The sequence below is a fragment of the Eriocheir sinensis genome, chromosome 26 (genome assembly GCF_024679095.1).
Source record: "Eriocheir sinensis breed Jianghai 21 chromosome 26, ASM2467909v1, whole genome shotgun sequence".
In the NCBI taxonomy this organism is placed as follows: Eukaryota; Metazoa; Arthropoda; class Malacostraca; order Decapoda; family Varunidae; genus Eriocheir; species Eriocheir sinensis.
Genome location: NC_066534.1, coordinates 16282663 through 16299877, shown reverse-complemented (window position 1 = coordinate 16299877; position 17215 = coordinate 16282663). Strand labels below are relative to the sequence as shown.

General features: G+C 44.7%; 1 protein-coding gene across 1 annotated transcript in view; it reads right to left on the bottom strand.

Moving 5' to 3' along the window:
* LOC127003828 (leucine-rich repeat-containing protein 70-like) overlaps nt 1-17215 on the bottom strand; it is a 95039-nt gene that overhangs the window by 22604 nt on the left and 55220 nt on the right. Inside the window, exon 3 of the mRNA XM_050870899.1 lies at nt 2689-2806. Coding sequence (XP_050726856.1) covers nt 2689-2805 — 117 coding nt within the window. The 5' untranslated portion in view covers nt 2806. The remainder of the gene's footprint in view (nt 1-2688; nt 2807-17215) is intronic.

The window sequence follows — 17215 nt, the reverse complement described above, 5'->3', positions numbered from 1 at the left end:
GAGGAAGGGGTGACTCTCCTATTTTGACGTCAGGAAAAGTGTTGCTCTCTCTCTCCCTTTTACCTACCTACCTATCCACTTACCGATCCTCTATTCTCACCCCTCTTCCCCACCTTTCCCCTCTTCCATTCCCCTCTTCCCTTTCCTTCTCTCTGCCAGCACGTGATGAAATACTAAACTCCCTTCCCCTTCCTCTTCCCTTCCCATCCATTTCCCGTCTACCTGCCCTCTTAAAGCCCTTCACGTCCGCCCGTTTCTTGCCACTCACCCACCCACCCGTACAGACTCTCCTACAGTTTTCACTCCTACCCTATTCACTGCTTTCCTTTTCCTTCTTTTTCTCTTCATTCTTTCTCCTCTCGTACGATTTTTTTGTTTTTCCCTCCTTTCCCTTTTACGTCTTCTTTTCTTCTTCCTCTCTTATTCCCTCTTTTGCTTACTCTTCTTAGTCCCTCTCTTCTTTCTCTCATCCTCTTTTCTTTGCTTTCTTTCTCATCCTATTCGCTGCTTTCCTTTTCCTTCTTTTCCCTTTTCTTTTTTTTACATCTTTTTTTATCTTGTCTCTCTCTCCCATCTCTTCCATAGTTTCCATTTTCCTTCTTTTCCCCCTTCTCTTTTACATCTTTTTTCTTGTCTCTCTCTCCCATCTCTTCCATAGTTTCCATTTTCCTTCTTTTCCCCCTTCTCTTTTACATCATTTTTTATCTTTTCTTTCTCTCCCATCTCTTCCATTGTTTCCATTTTCCTTCTTTTCCCCCTTCTCTTTTACATCTTTTTCCTTGTCTTTCTCTCCCATCTCTTCCATAGTTTCCATTTTCCTTCTTTTCCCCCTTCTCTTTTACATCATTTTTTATCTTGTCTTTCTCTCCCATCTCTTCCATAGTTTCCATTTTCCTTCTTTTCCCCCTTCTCTTTTACATCTTTTTTCTTGTCTTTCTCTCCCATCTCTTCCATTGTTTCCATTTTCCTTCTTTTCCCCCTTCTCTTTTACATCTTTTTTCTTGTCTTTCTCTCCCATCTCTTCCATAGTTTCCATTTTCCTTCTTTTCCCCCTTCTCTTTTACATCTTTTATCTTGTCTTTCTCTCCCATCTCTTCCATAGTTTCCATTTTCCTTCTTTTCCCCCTTCTTTTTACATCTTTTTTCTTGTCTCTCTCTCCCATCTCTTCCATAGTTTCCATTTTCCTTCTTTTCCCCCTTCTCTTTTACATCTTTTTTCTTGTCTTTCTCTCCCATCTCTTCCATAGTTTCCATTTTCCTTCTTTTCCGTCTTTTCTTTTTCTCACCATCAACACCATCACCACTAACACCACCATTTAGTTTTTTTCTTATAATGGTGCATGGTGTATAGCTACCAGACGGGACGGGTCACACACCACAACCCACCACCACTCATCACCACATCATCACCACTATCACCAGTTTCGCGATATGGTGATGTACTCTCTCAGACCCGCTCACCACCACCTCCAGAAATCACATAACCACAATCGCTACCACCACAATCACCACCACCACCTCCACTACCACCACTACTACCACCACCAACACCTCCAGAAACCACACTACCAAACGATACCATACAGTCACCACCACTACCACCTCCACCACCACCACCATCACCACCACTACCACCGCCACACCACACCACAGAGAACCTTGGTGGTGGTGGTGATGGTGGTGATAGTGGTGGTGGTGGTGAAATGATGCAATAACAAAGGGACACAGCCAAGGAATACATCACCATCGCCCCCCTTCCCCCCCTTAAGATGCTCACCTCCCAAGGGTCCTCGCTACCCCCCCCCCCCGCCTTCGCCTCACCAACACCGATTGCAGTCTTCTCCCCCCCCCCCCCCCCTTTCTCCTTTCCTTTGGTGATGATGGTGATGATGATGTTGATGGTGGTGGTGGTGGTGGTGATGGTGGTAGTGGTGGCGATGGTGAGGGAAAGAAGGGAAAAACTGAAGAGAAAGCGAGGAAGAAAATAAAAAATGAAAGGAAGAGTGATGAAAGGAGGAGGAGGAGGAGGAGGAGGAGGAGGAGGAGGAGGTGGTGGTGGTGATGGTAGAGGATAATGAGGAGATGGAGGTAGATAAAAAAACGAGAAAAGAAATAATAATAATAATAATAATAATAATAATAATAATAATAATAATAATAATAATAATAATAATAATAATAAGAAGAAGAAGAAGAAGAAGAAGAAGAAGAAGAAGAAGAAAAAGAGGCAGCTGAAGAAAGAAAACAAAAAAACAAGAAGTATACAAGAAGAAAAACAGGAGGAAGAGAAAGAAAACAACAACAATCCCGGTGGTGGCAGAGTGGACAGCGAGCAGACACGGTGAGCACATGGACCGAAGTTCGAGTCCCACCGATAAGCACACTAACTTTTCAAACCATCCCCGAGTGACTTAAAATCACCCACATGCTGCCCAGGCCTTCCCTCAACCCTAACTTCAGCGACATCGTTCAAGAGGTACACCGGGGGGCAGCATGGCGCCATTATAAACACTTGCCTGCGCTATGACGGGTTGGGGCCGACTACCATCCAGGCCCCTCAAGCAAGCCTACCAGCGCTATAAGTTCAGACATAAAACAAAACAAAACAAAACAAGAGTCATATACATTACGGCAGCACTATAAATAAACATCCACGTCTCACACACACACACACACACACACACTTACCTTAGTATCGGAGAGGCAAAAACACTTCTCAGGACATGTCACCAAGGCCTCGCACGCCTCCGGGAGCACCACCACCACCGCCGCCACCACTACCACCACCACCACCGCCACGCTCATGCTGGGGAAGGCAAGGAAATGGGCGTGAGAGAGCGGTATGTTGAATGGGGGGGGGTTAGCTAATTAGTACGCATGATTCCAATTGGTGTTCATATCAGAGGTAAAGGAAATGAAGGAATAAAAAAGGGATAAAGGAAATGGAAGGATAAAAGGAAGTGATTCTGCTCTGTCCATTCCTACGATGACTGTATATTCTGCATTACTTCACTTCTTTCAACAGATGACCCTCTCAGCAGGAACTATACGAGTCGAGGATGGCTGATACTGAACGCTGAACCATATCTTGATCGACTGACACGCATTGTTTATTTCTTCTGTTTTTTTTTGTGGTTGTAATTTTTCCCTCTTCTTTTTCTCTCATCGTTATTTCTCGTCTTTCCCTCCCAACTCTTTTACCGCTTCTGGCCTTTCGTTCTCTTTTCGTTTGTTTGAAGCAGCGTCTAGAGAGTTATTTTGTGTTGTTGTTATTGTTTTTTGTCTTTGAGCTTCCTCCCTTGCTGTAAAAAACACGAAAAAAACTTGACGGGGTGAACGACGCGACGAGTAAACAAACAAATGAGCATCTGATGAGGGCGTGGCTGTGTTCTGGTCTCTTTTAGCTCTTCTTTTGGGCATCTACAAATAGCAGACACGGTAATACCCAGGTTCATTACGTAAGGTGAGGGAGAGCTATTGCGTCACGAGGTGGGCAGCGCAACGGGTCAACAAACAACTGAGCATCTGGATTCGTGGCTGTGTCCCGGGCGCCTCGTAGTCTCATTTTTCCTCCGACGCGGATCCTAAATGGTAATGCTCAGGTAATATTGCGTCAGGTAGACGCTGTTGTGACGTCACGAGGTGGGCGGCGCGGCGGACAAACAAACAAGCGAGCATCTGGAGGCGCGTCTGTGTCCTGTCACCAATATTTTCCTCTTTTCTATGTATTTGTTCTTAGGTGGAAGGAAGGAAGGAAGGAAGGAAGGCAGTATGGAAGGAAGGAAGGACAAGGAATTAGAGGAAGGAAAGAAGGAAGGAAGGAAGGAAGGAAGGCAGTATGGAAGGAAGGAAGGACAAGGAATTAGAGGAAGGAAAGAAGGAAGGAAGGAAGGAAGGCAGTATGGAAGGAAGGAAGGACAAGGAATTAGAGGAAGGAAAGAAGGAAGGAAGGAAGGAAGGGACGAAGAAAAGGAAGGAAGAAAGAAAGAAAGAAGAAACGGAATTAGAGGACGGAGAGAAGGAAAGAAGGAAGGAAGGGACGAAGGAAAGGAATGAAGGAAGAAAGAAAGAAAAAAAGAATTAGAGCCTCAACGAAAGCCTTATGAAATGTGGCTGTGTAAGGCCGTAGAGTATCATAGCTTTTGTCTATAATAATGTGACTTAAGAGGTCTGTTTCTTTCTCCCTTCCCCGTCTTCGTCATCTTAACACACAAGCAGACTTTGAGTGATGTTAAGGATATACCACCATTAATATCTATAGTTTCTTCTTAAAACAGTAAATTCGAGGAAGGAAGGAAGGAAGGACGGAGGGAAGGGACAAAGAAAGGAAGGAAGGAAGGTAGGACTGAAGGAAGGAAGAAAGGAAGGAAGGAAATAAGTAATAAGTAAGTAAATGTGGGAAAGATAAGATATAGGAAGAAATAGAAGCGAGAAAATAGAAAAAAAGGAGAAATATGTTTGCTGGAAAAGGAGAAAGGGAAGGAAGGAAGGAAGGAAGGAAGGAAGGAAGGAAGGACGAAGAGAGATGGAGAGGGAGAGGAACTAGAGATAAATAAAGAGCAAAACAAAACAAAACAACTCTCTCTCTCTCTCTCTCTCTCTCTCTCTCTCTCTCTCTCTCTCAACACCACCAAACAATTATTCACGCGGCTTTCAACACCAAACGATTCGACCAACACTCATCAAAAAAAAAAAAAACTACGAGGGTGACTACACACACACACACACACACACACACACACACACACACACACACACACACACACACACACACACGACCTAGGTAGAGAGAGTTTCTTCGATTGTATAATATTTAAATGAGAGAAAACTTATATTATTGACTTTATATGTATTTACGTTCATAAAGAGAGAGAGAGAGAGAGAGAGAGAGAGAGAGAGAGAGAGATATACATTGCAAAGCTCTCTCTCTCTCTCTCTCTCTCTCTCTTCATATACACCTTCCCTCCCTCTTTTCCTCCCTTTGTCTCTCCTTTTCCTTCCCTGAAAGCTTAGAATTCTGACCCCAAACTCACAATACAAATATTTAAACCTCTCTCTCTCAACACCACCATCTCCACTCTCCACCATCCGTTCATTACCATTGCCAACCACCATTCACCACCTCCATCATCACCATCACCACCACACCATAACTACTCTCCCGCTTACATCACCACCACCATCTTCATCACCACCACCATCTTCATCACCACCACCACCACGACTATTATCACCACCTCTGCTGTTATGTCACCACCACCATCACCACTGCTCACCACCATCATTCACCCTAACCACGATTACCATTCATCACCACTACAAAAGCACCACCACCACCACCAAGGTTACTAATTCATCACAACCACCACCACCACCACAGTTACTAATCCATCACCACCACCACCACCACCACCACCACAGTAACCACCATTAGCAAGGATCACCACCATCACGAATAACCACACAGCCACCATAACCCCCACCCTCAGAACTACTATATAAGCCTTGTCTCTGTGTGTGTGTGTGTGTGTGTGTGTGTGTGTGTGTGTGTGTGTGTGTGTAAGACAGTGTTTGTATATGTTTGTAAACGTGGCGACCATCAGTACTACATCCCCTCCTTGTGTGTGTGTGTGTGTGTGTGAGAGAGAGAGAGAGAGAGAGCGAGAGAGAGAGAGTATTCGTATTCGTTATTCGTATTCGAGTACATTGGAATACCGTATTTGGGTGTATTCGTATTCAAATAAATATTGATAGAAATCAAAGTATTCTCATTTGTATTCGAATACAAAGGAAATGTATTCGTATTCTACAAATAATCTGACGAATATTTCAAAATTTATTACCAGAAATAACAGCCGTTGTTCCTTAAAACCCCGGCCTCCTGCTGGGCCGACGTGTAATGGTCGTGTATAGTACAGGGTTCGCAGACCGAGACAGCGCGGGAGTTTGAGTTGCCGCTTGCCAGTGTGGACGCTAAATGTGTGTTCATGAGCTATTTTACTGTTGCATAACTTCAGAACAGTTCTACACCCACTTGCGTCGAGAAGGTACTTTTCTATGAAATGTATTCATGAATACTTTCAAGAAGTATTCGTATTTGTTCTCGAATTAATATAATTTCAGTGTATTGGAATTCTTATTCGTATTCGTTGGAAATTGAAGTATGCGTATTTGTATTCGAATACGCAATTCTTGTATTTACTTCATCTCAGAGAGAGAGAGAGAGAAAGAGCGAGGAAATAAAAAAAAAGAGGAAAAAGAGGAAAACGAGGACCAGAGAAAAAAACGAAAGAGAAGGGAAAGGGAAGGAAAAAGGAAAAGGAAATGAAAAGAAATCAATATAAAGAAGAAATAAACTAGGTAGGAGAAATGAAAATAAGGAAAACGAGGAAAAGGGGAGATTACGAACGATGAAGAAAAAGAAAAGAAAAACGAGAGAAAGAAGAAAAAAAAGAACAGTGAAACGAGAGACGAAAAGAAGATTATGAAGGAGATAAGTTGGGTAAGGAAGAAGAAAAGAAGGAGAGCGAAAAACTAATTGGTCTGCTCGGCTATTCCATTACGCCCCGCCGCAGCGCACCGAGGCGAGGGCGGCACAAGGAAGCCCCGCCCTGCCGCTGACTGGGGCTGACTCGTGTAAAAGAAGGGCTGAAGGTCGCGGCGTGAATGTTTGAAGGGGCGAGGCAGAGTCCGTCCGGCCGTCCTAATGAGCCCGTGACGCATCAAACGACAAGCAAAAGAAAAATAATAGAAAAAAGAATAAAAAAATAAAAAAACTCGAAGCGATAAAAGTATGTATTAAGTTAGACTGGAATGCTTAAAATGATGTCCCTACTGCTGCTGTTACTACTACTACTACTACATTACTTCTACGACTGCTATTACTACTACTTTTACTACTACCACTACGACTACCACCACTACTACTACTACTACTACTACTACTACTACTACGACTTCTACTACTAACACTACGACTACTACTATCACCACCACCACTACTACTACTACTACTACTACTATCATTACTATTACTACTACTACTGCCAGTACTACTACTACTAATGCCACTATTTCCGTTACTATTATTGCATCCATCACTTCTACAACATCTACCGCCACTACAACAATTAGTTACTATTACCAATCCTACTCTACATCCATTGTTACTGTTTCTACAAAAATAAATATTCTCTCATTCTTCAGTGGTGTGTGTGTGTGTGTGTGTGTGTGTGTGTGTGTGTGTTTCTCAGGCCACGTGTGAAAGCGTTTTTGTGAGCACGTGTTCGTGTGCACGTGGGGCATCGGGTGTCAGGCAGTATTGGGGTGCGTGCACGGACACACACATTAGTCATGTATCGGATATCCGCATCCGCTTCCACGGAACATCCGCATTATTTTTCACATCCGCATCCGCATTTCTGATAAATGAAACATCCGCATCCGCATTTATGATAAAATGAAACATCCGCATCCGCATTTCTGATGAAATAAACATCCGCACCCGCATCCGCATCCACAACACACAAAGACGATGTTGCGGATATATTTTATTCATTACAGAGAGAGAGAGAGAGAGAGAGAGAGAGAGAGAGAGAGAGAGAGAGAGACGGACTTCGAAACACACACACACACACACACACACACACACACACACGTTGCTGACAGGTTGATACATCCAATTACGCAACCCAAGACCCATCCAGAGTCAGACCCTCATCTCTCTCTCTCTCTCTCTCTCTCTCCACCCCGTCACCTCCCGACCCCCTCAAACAAGGATTCAAATGCTAATGGCTGAGTGTTAGTGGGTTTTTGAGGCCTGGGAAGCGGCGTGGAATGGTTAATAGGGAAGCAGAGGGCGGACGGAAGGACGGGGAAGGTGGGCGGGCGGTGGACGGGCGGGAGACGGGCAGGGAGACGGATGGACGGGGGTGGCAGGGGGCACTTCCGTATACAGGTATCCTAGGCGTTATTTCCGGAGCGCAAAGGTTGGTCGGCTATGCTACGTGGGTAAAAATGGAGCTAACAGAGGACGGTGTGTTAAAATGGGTTTGTGAAGAAGATGGGTTTAGGCAGGAAGGCAGGCAGGCAGGTAGGAAGGAAGGAAGGAAGGATGAATGCGTGGGTGGGTGAATGGAGAAGGGAGAGAAGGAGAAGGAAAGGTTGGAGAGAGAGAAAGAAAAAAGGGATTGGAAAAAAGTAAGGTACATATTCGTGTGGACTGATGGAAATGGAGGTAAAGGAAAGGAAGGACAAGGAGAGGAAGGAAATAACGGAGGAAAGGAAGTACGAAACGAAGGAAGAAAGGAAGGAAGGAATAGGGGAAGAAAGGAACGAAGGAAGGAAGGAACGATGTAGGAAAGAAGGAAATAGAATAGAAAAAACAGGAAAGAAATTAGGAAGACAGGAAGAAGGGGAAGAAATGGGGACCGAGAGGCAGAGATAGAAAGAGAAGGAAAGGAAAAGGAAAAGAAACAAAGTATGGTTAAAAAACAGAAAGAAAGAAGGAAGAGAGATAAAAAGGCGATTAATATGAGAGAAAATAAATGGTAGGGAAGGACAAGGAAATGAAAGAAGTACAATCAGGGAGGGAAGAAAAGGGAAGTGAAAGGAAGGAAAGGAAAGAAAGGGAAAAGAAACGGGTGAGACATGTTGGCTGGGAAAGTAAGAAAAGGAAATGGAGGAAATGGAACAGAAGAGGAGAAGGAAAAAGTATGTTGAGGAGGGAGAGATGAAGGATTGAGGAGAAAGGGAAACGGATAGAAGAAAAAAGGGAGAGAGAGAAGGATTAAGTGGGAGATACGGGGAGAGAGAGAGAGAGAGAGAGAGAGAGAGAGAGAGAGAGAGAGAGAGAGAGAGAGAACCATCACCCCCTCGCCGCACATACACGACTGATCACACGGTAACCACACACACACACACACACACACACACACACACTCATGGCATGTCCCTCTGAAGTACAATAACTCATGTGTGTGTGTGTGTGTGTGTGTGTGTGTGTGTGTGTGTGTGTGTGTGTGTGTGTGTGTGTGTGTGTGTGTGTGTGTGTCATGCATTCCCTTTTCGTTTACTGTTTTTTTTTTTTTGTCTTTTCTGCATCTTTTGTTATTGTTCCATGGCCTTAATGATTTCGGTGTGGTGTCAGGTCTCGTCCCCTTGTCATAGTCCGTCCGTCCGCTCTCTCTCTCTCTCTCTCTCTCTCTCTCTCTCTCTCTCTCTCTCTCTCTCTCTCTCTCTCTCTCTCTCTCTCTCTCTCTCTCTCTCTCTCTCTCTCTCTCTCTCTCTCTCTCTCTCTCTCATCCGTCTGTCTGTCTTCGCTTGTCAGTGTTTGTTTGTTTACACTTCAAAACTTCGCTCAAGGTCAAGGTGTGTGTGTGTGTGTGTGTGTGTGTGTGTGTGTGTGTGTGTGTGTGTGTTTTCCTCTTCTGTTTTCCCATCTTCCTTCTTTCTCTTTTTTTTGTGCATTCCCTTTATTATTATTATTATTATTATTATTATTATTATTATTATTATTATTATTATTATTATTATTATTATTATTATTATTACTTCCTTTCTTTCTTTGTCTCCTTCATATCCGTATTATTCCCAGTTATCTTTATTTCCTTTCCCTCACTTTTCCTCTTCCTTACTCTCCTTCTCCTCCTCCTCCTCCTCCTCCTCTTTCTCCCCCTCCTCTTCCTCTCTCTTTCAGCAAACATTCCATATTTACTTCCCCTCTCTCTCTCTCTCTCTCTCTCTCTCCCCTCGCCAGATTTATGGAAGGAGGGAGAGAGAAAACCTGATAAATTAGACATCAAAGAGCCGACCGAGGACAATGCTGGACCCGGGGAGCTCAGATTCGGGGCGGGGCGGGGCGGGGCGGGGCGGGGCGAGTGGGTCGGGGGAGGCGGTGGCGTGAAATGAGTTGCGAGTAGAAGGTTTGGGATGGGTGGAAGGGGGAGGGTAGTGTAGGGTGGTTGTGGGTGTGGCTGGGTGGGGAGTAAGTGGAGTGAAATTGGGGTGGAGTGGTCCAAGGAGATGATGGGAGTACAGAGGGGAGGGGGAGAAGGGGGGTGATTGATTGGGTGGAGTGGAATGGAAGGGGGAGTGAGGGAAGGAGTGGAAAGGGAAGGGAGTGTTGTGGGTGGGAATTGATAGGGTGGAGTGGAATGGAAAGGGGAGTTTGGGAAGGGGTGGAAAAGGAAGGGAGCGATGTGGAGTGGGAACTGATGTGATGGAGTGGAGTGGAAGAGGAAGGGAGTGATATGAGAGAAAGTTGAAAGAAGTGGAAGACAGAGAGGGAGTGGGAGAGGGATGGATGTGAATTTGAATAACTAGAGTGGAGAGGAGTGGATGGGAGAGAGAGTGATGTGGGAGGTAGTAGTGGAGTGGGAAGAGGAAGGGAGGGAGTGTGGGAGGGAGTTTAAAAGGAGTGGGAAGTAGGAAGAGGGAGAGAGTAATGTGGGTGGTGATTGCTAGAGAGGGGTGGAGAGAAAGAGGGAGTAATGTGGAAGGGAGTTAAAAGGAGTGGAAGGGAGGTAGGAGGGAGTTTAGGAGTGAAGGGGAAGGGAGAGAGAGACTGATGTAGGTGGTGATTGATAGAGAGAAATGGAGTGGGAGGGGGAGGGAGTGAGGAGTGACTGTTGGTTCGGGTATAGGAGTAGGGAGGAGAGGGAGGGGGGGAGTGGGTGGGGGTGATTTCGTACGTGACTCAGGTATCAAGTATATAAAAGGTGTTCAGCTCTCCTTCCTCCCACCTCTTCTGGCGTCTCCAACTCTCCCTCGCCTCGCCTCACTCCCAGGGACACACGAGAATATGGAGACTACAAGGACACAAGGGGATGTAGATGGGAGTAGAGAGGGAGGGGTGGAGTAGAAGAGGGAGTAATTTGAGTGGGAATAGATAGGAAGGGGTGGAGTGGAAGGGAGAGGGAGTAATGTAGGTGGGAATTGAAGTGGATGGAGTAGAATGGAAGAGGGTTTAGTAATGTGAGTGGAGTGGAGTGGATGGGAGAGGGAGTAATGTAGGTGGGAATTGAAGTGGATGGAGTGGAAGAGGGTTTAGTAATGTGAGTGGGGTGGAGTGGATGGGAGAGGAAGAGTAATGTGGGTGGGAGTTGGAAGGAAGGGGTGGAGTGGATAGGGGGAGTAATATGAGTGGGAATAGATAGGAAGAGGAAGGGTTGGAATGGAAGGGGGGGAAAGTTATATTCGTGGGAGTTGAAAGGGAGGAGTGGAGTGGAGTGGAAAGGAAGAGGGAGCGACGTGACTGGGAGTTGAGAAATGAGGGAGAGTGGAAGAGAGAGAGAGAGAGAGAGAGAGAGAGAGAGAGAGAGAGAGAGAGAGAGAGAGAGAGAGAGAGAGAGAGAGAGAGAGAGAGAGAGAGAGAGAGAGAGAGAGAGAGAGAGAGAGAGAGAGAGAGTCTACACCCCATGACAAGCTTATAAGAGCCAGATTTTGTCTATTTATTTTTTTACAGCAAAGGAGACAGTTCAAGGGCGTAAAGAAAACTATTAAAAAAAAGCCCTCTACTTACCGCTCCTGAATAGAGGTCAAAGGAGTGTCCAAAAAGAGAGGTCAATTTCGGGAGGAGAGGTGTCGTGATGTCTCTCTAATCTCTAAATCAGTCTATCCCTAACGTGGAATTCTGTATCATATTTGCATTAACATCAAAATATTAGCTTCATTTCTTATATTCCTCCACTGCCCTGTTTATAAATCCGTTTTTGTTTTCCTCCCTTTTAAAATTAAATATATCTAACACCTGTATTCTCAGAGGCTTTTAGCTCAGACAATAAGTACTTCCAAAGGTCATAGAGGGGTTTAATCTAGTTCTCATGTTTATTTAGATTCATGGTGTAGAACAGACAGACAGACAGACAGACAGGCAGAGACAGACAGACAGACAGACAGATAAACAGACAGACAGACAGACAGACAGATAGACAGACAGAGAGACAGACAGGCAGAGACAGACAGACAGACAGATAGACACGGACTATCAAACGTAGCCACTAGTTCGCGAATCTCAAGTTAGCGAAACAGAGAGTCTTATGTCTTCCCCACCCACAGCTCAAGGGCAATGCGACAGAGATGAGCACCGAGGCCACGAGGAGCTATAGGGTATGCCTCTAACATTACTTCCTTATTTACTTCCCTTCTATATCTCTCCCTGTATCTCTTGCCGTGACTAAAAGGGAAATAAGAAAGATATTGATGGTAGTGAAGAATGTTTAGATAAGGAGGTGGAATGTTAGAAGTGAGGTTTGTGTGTGTATTCAACGACACACACACACATACACACATCAGAGGTGCACAGTCACTGACCTGTTTATGGGCTATACACACGCACACACATAGAAAAAACGGTCACACACACACACACACACACACACACAAACACACACACACTCATAAACACACACACACTTTTTCCTCACGTTCCTAATCGTGTGTGTGTGTGTGTGTGTGTGTGTGAATAATGGTGTTTAACGCACGCTAAAAACCCGGAAGTGAGTCAGTGAGTTAATCAGATGGTCACTCTTCCTCCTCCTCCTCCTCCTCCTCCTCCTCCTCCTCCTCCTCCTCCTCCTCCTTTACTCTTCTTCTTCCTCCTCCACATCTTCATTCTCCTCTTCCTTCATTTATTTCCTTTCTTTCTTCTCCATTTATTATTCTCTTCTTCTTCATTCTGCTTCTCTTTCTCTTCCTTTCCTTTATCCTTCTTCACTTTCGCCTCCTTATCCTCCTCCTCCTCCTCCTCCTCTTCCTCGTCTTTCTTCCTCTTTTTGCTTCTTTTTTTCATCTATTTTGTTCTCCTTAATTTTCTCCTAATGATATTTTTCTGCCACTTTTCCTCCTCCTCCTCCTCCTCTTCCTCCTCCTCCTCCTCCTCCTCCTCGATAATGCGCACCTCAAGACACAGTGGTGTGATATGGGATTCGGGGGGGAGGAGAGAGAGAGAGAGAGAGAGAGAGAGAGAGAGAGAGAGAGAGAGAGAGAGAGAGAGAGAGAGAGAGAGAGAGAGAGAGAGAGAGAGAGAGAGAGAGAGAGAGAGAGAGAGAGAGAGAGAGAGAGAGAGAGAGAGAGAGAGCAGCAAGTTACATACCGCAACACACACACACACACACACACACACACGCACACACACACACACACGCGCACACACACACACACACCAGTAAACAAAAGTCTAGTCCATTTTTATGCTCTTACAAATCCACGCCAGCCATTACGAGGGTGTGAGACGAAGGGGGGAGGGGGGAGGGAAGGAGGAAGGGAAGGAGGGGAAAGGAAGGGGGGAGAGAAAGGGGGAGGGAGGAAAGGAAGAAGGGGAAAAGAGATAGAGAGGACGGAGGAAGGGAAGCAGGAAGCGAAGAGAGGAAGGGGGGAGAGGAGAGGGGGGAAGGGAAAGAGGGAGGGGAGTATGGAAGGGAGGGAAGGAAGAAGGGAAGGAAGAATAGAGAGCAGGGGAGAGAGGGATGTGGGGGAGTCAAGAGGGGAGGAAGGGATAAAAGATGAAGAAGGAACAGAGGGAAGGAAGAATGTAGTACGAGAGGAAAGACTTTGGGAAGAGAAAGGAAGGAAGGGAAGGTGGGAAGGAAGGAAGGAAGGAAGGAATTAAGAGAGAAAAGGAGTGAAGAGAGAGAGAGAGAGAGAGAGAGAGAGAGAGAGAGAGAGAGAGAGAGAGAGAGAGAGAGAGAGAGAGAGAGAGAGAGAGAGAGAGAGAGAGAGAGAGAGAGAGAGAGAGAGAGAGAGAGAGAGAGAGAGAGAGAGAGAGAGAGAGAGAGAGAGAGAGAGAGAGAGAGAGAGAGAGAGAGAGAGAGAGAGAGAGAGAGAGAGAGAGAGAGAGAGAGAGAGAGAGAGAGAGAGAGAGAGAGAGAGAGAGAGAGAGAGAGAGAGAGAGAGAGAGAGAGAAGAGTAGAGAACAGGAGAGAGAGAGAGAGAGAGAGAGAGAGAGAGAGAGAGAGAGAGAGAGAGAGAAGAGAGAAAGAGAGGGAAGGGAGGAAAGAGATAAAAGGCAAGAGGAACAAGAGGAAATAACTGAAACATGATGAAAAATATATAAGGAATGAAACTTAAAGAAAAGGAGGAGGAGGAGGAGGAGGGAAGGAAAAGCAGAATTAAAGGAAGAGAAATCGGAAAAGAACGGAGAGAAGGAAAGGAAGAGAGAAAAAGAAAGGAAACAAATAATGAATAATAGAAGGAATGAAACTAGGATAAGAAGGAGGACGAAGGAGGAGGAGGAGGAGGAGGAGGAGGAACAGTTATAATGGAGTATAAGAGAAAAAAAAAAGAGAAGAGAAAGGAGAGAAGGAGAAGGAATGGAGGAAAGACATGAAAGGTACAGAGGAAAGAGAGAAAATAAATGATAATGGAACTCTAATGGAAGAAGAAGAAAGAGGGGGAGAAGAAGAAGGAGGTCTGGTAAAGAAAAGAAATGAAGCAGATGAGAGAGGAGAGAAAGGAAGGAAGAGAGGAAAAGGAGGAAAAGATGAAATGAAAAAGGAAAGAGAAAAAAAACTAGAACTAAAAGGAAAGAAGAAGAAGGAGATGACGATGGAAAAGAGAATAAGTAAAGGAGAAGAAAGAAAGGAAAGGAGAAGGAGGAGGAAGGAAGGAAGAGAAGGTAGAATAAAAACAAGTAAAGCGGGAGAAAGAGGAAAGAAAGAGGAAGAGGAGAAGGAGGAGGAGGAAGGGAGGAGAAAGATAAGGGGGGTAATCACCGTCATCTATTCTCCCTGCAACCCCACCTGACCCTGGAAAGTCTTGCCCCGCCCCGCCCCGCCCCGCCCCGACCACGCCCCGCAGTCATATAGGTAGATAGATAGAAGTAGATAGTTAAATAAATAAAGAAAAAGGAGGAACAGAAGAATAGATGAATGAAAAAAAAGCACCACACTTGCCTTTGAGAGAAAAATAAGGAAAAGGAAATTAGAAAGAAAGAAAGAAAAAAAAAAGAAAGAAAGAATGGAAAAAAATACATCCCACTCTGCCTTCGCCTCCTCCTCCTCCTCCTTCCTTCCTTTCTTCACCTCTTCCTTCTCAACGTATAGAGAGATAGGTAGAGAGAGGTGAAGATAGATAAATAGACAGAGATATTTAAAGGAGAGACAGAGAGAAAGATTGTTAGGTTGACATATGTGAGTAGATAGATGTATAGATAGATAGATAGATAGTTAGATAAATAAGTAGATGGAAAGAGAAAGTGAGAGAGAGAGAGGAAGAAAGGGAAAGTAACATCCCACCCTAATCACCCCCGCAACACACCTGACTGTTTACCTGGATTCAACAACACAGGTGAACCGCGCTACGAGACACAAACACTCCTCCTCCTCCTCCTCCCGCGACAGGTGACAGAGGGCGCCGCTTAAGGTAAAATCCGGCCTAATGACTCTACTTTACCTGGCGTCCCCCTGATTAGGCCCGGCGAGAGGCACTGATTGGCGGGCACACCTGACGCACGCACGCACGCACACACACACGCACAGATAGACGAAGATACATACACACACACACACACACACACACACACACACACACACACACACACACACACATATGGCACGTTACTTGTCGCCTAGGTCAGATATTTTGTTTTTTGTTTTTTTGTTAATTGTTTTGTTGTTCCTTAATTGTGGTGTGGGTTGTATACGGTGTTATTTTTTTATCCCTCTCCCTCTCTCTCTCTCTCTCTCCTTTACTCCTGCTGTACAATGTGTATTCTCTCGTAGTTAAGGAGCGGGATGTACACTTTCTTTAAATCCGCATTAATTGTCATCCTTTTAAGACTCATGGAACACTGCAAAATCGCTTCCGTCCAGTCTACAATCTGTCTAGAAGAAGCGTTATCTGTCCTTATGGCGTCTTATCTGTCTACGTGATGTTATCGGTAGGTTTTATCGGGGCGAGCGGAGGCCATCCCGCACGCCGCCCTCACTGATGCCTGCGATATGTCCAGCCGCCGCGCCGCCTCCTCTGACAAATTCCTGCCGCCAACACGCCCGCCTATTTTCACACGTATGGCCGGCTTCTAAGATCTTGGCTATTTATCATTCTCATCTCCACAGGTTCTTCATAAACTATATTCATTCTTCAATAAGGGTTTTAGAGCCTCATAATAATTGGTGCAAAGTATGAAAAAAAAACTATCCAAGACCTAAGAAACTCATCACCCACAGAAAGTTAAGAGCAGACCGAGTTCCATTCTTCAGAGAGGGGCAGACTGTGTGGTGATCTGACTGAAATATTTAGACAGATAGATAGACATACAGATAGTTATAGAGACAGAGAAAGATGGGTAGGTTGACATGTGTAAGTAGATAGACGTAGAGATAGATAGATAGACATACATATAGTTATAAGGTCAGTTGAGTTCTAATGAGTGTTTCTTCAGGTTCATGGTACAGAGGAAGGCTCACACTACCACCAGGGTCATAAAACTACTCCTGGAAATGCCCACAACTCCTACGAGAGCCTTGTCAAATAGGTGTTCTTGGGCGGCGAAATGTCTTATAATACAACCCGTAGCCTCTTCTCATCCTTGTGTATCCTCAGCAGCCTGTCCACCCCGCGGTCATTCCACCCACACAGCTCGGCTCAGGCTTCCCGCCCATTTGTCGCTGTAATCTTCGCCACGCGCGACCCTCGGAGCTCCAACACAAGGGGAGAGGCGCAACATTTTTCAAAAAGTGGTCGGCTCCTCTTATGCTTTTTTTTTTTTTTTGCTGTATCTTATTCATCCATTTTTATATTTCCTATTTGTCTTTATATTTTCCTATTCGTTAAAAAATTCTTATTTGTTCGTCTTAACCCTTTTTTATTTCATTCTATTAATCTATTCATATATATTCTATTTATCTACTCTATTTGATTTTATTCGTTTAAGAAATTGTTATCCATTTACTTTTATTTTCTTTTGCTACAGGGAAGAGCAAACCGCCGCGCGTGAAGTCAAACGAAGGGAAACTTTTGAACGAAATCGAAAATGAAATATTATTGGTTGGAACTTGAACTGATTATAATATACCGACGCCAAGTGAGTGACTGTTGATATGTGAAACGCTGAGACGAATGACTTGCCTCAGAAATGGTAACAAAAAACAACAACAGAAAAGCAATACCAGAAACCGTGCAATGGACCAAGACGAAAAAGCAGAGAAAATGCATAAGAAAAATAAAGAAAAGAAACCAATATAAACAAAAGTAAATAGGAGCAAAAAATGGATAT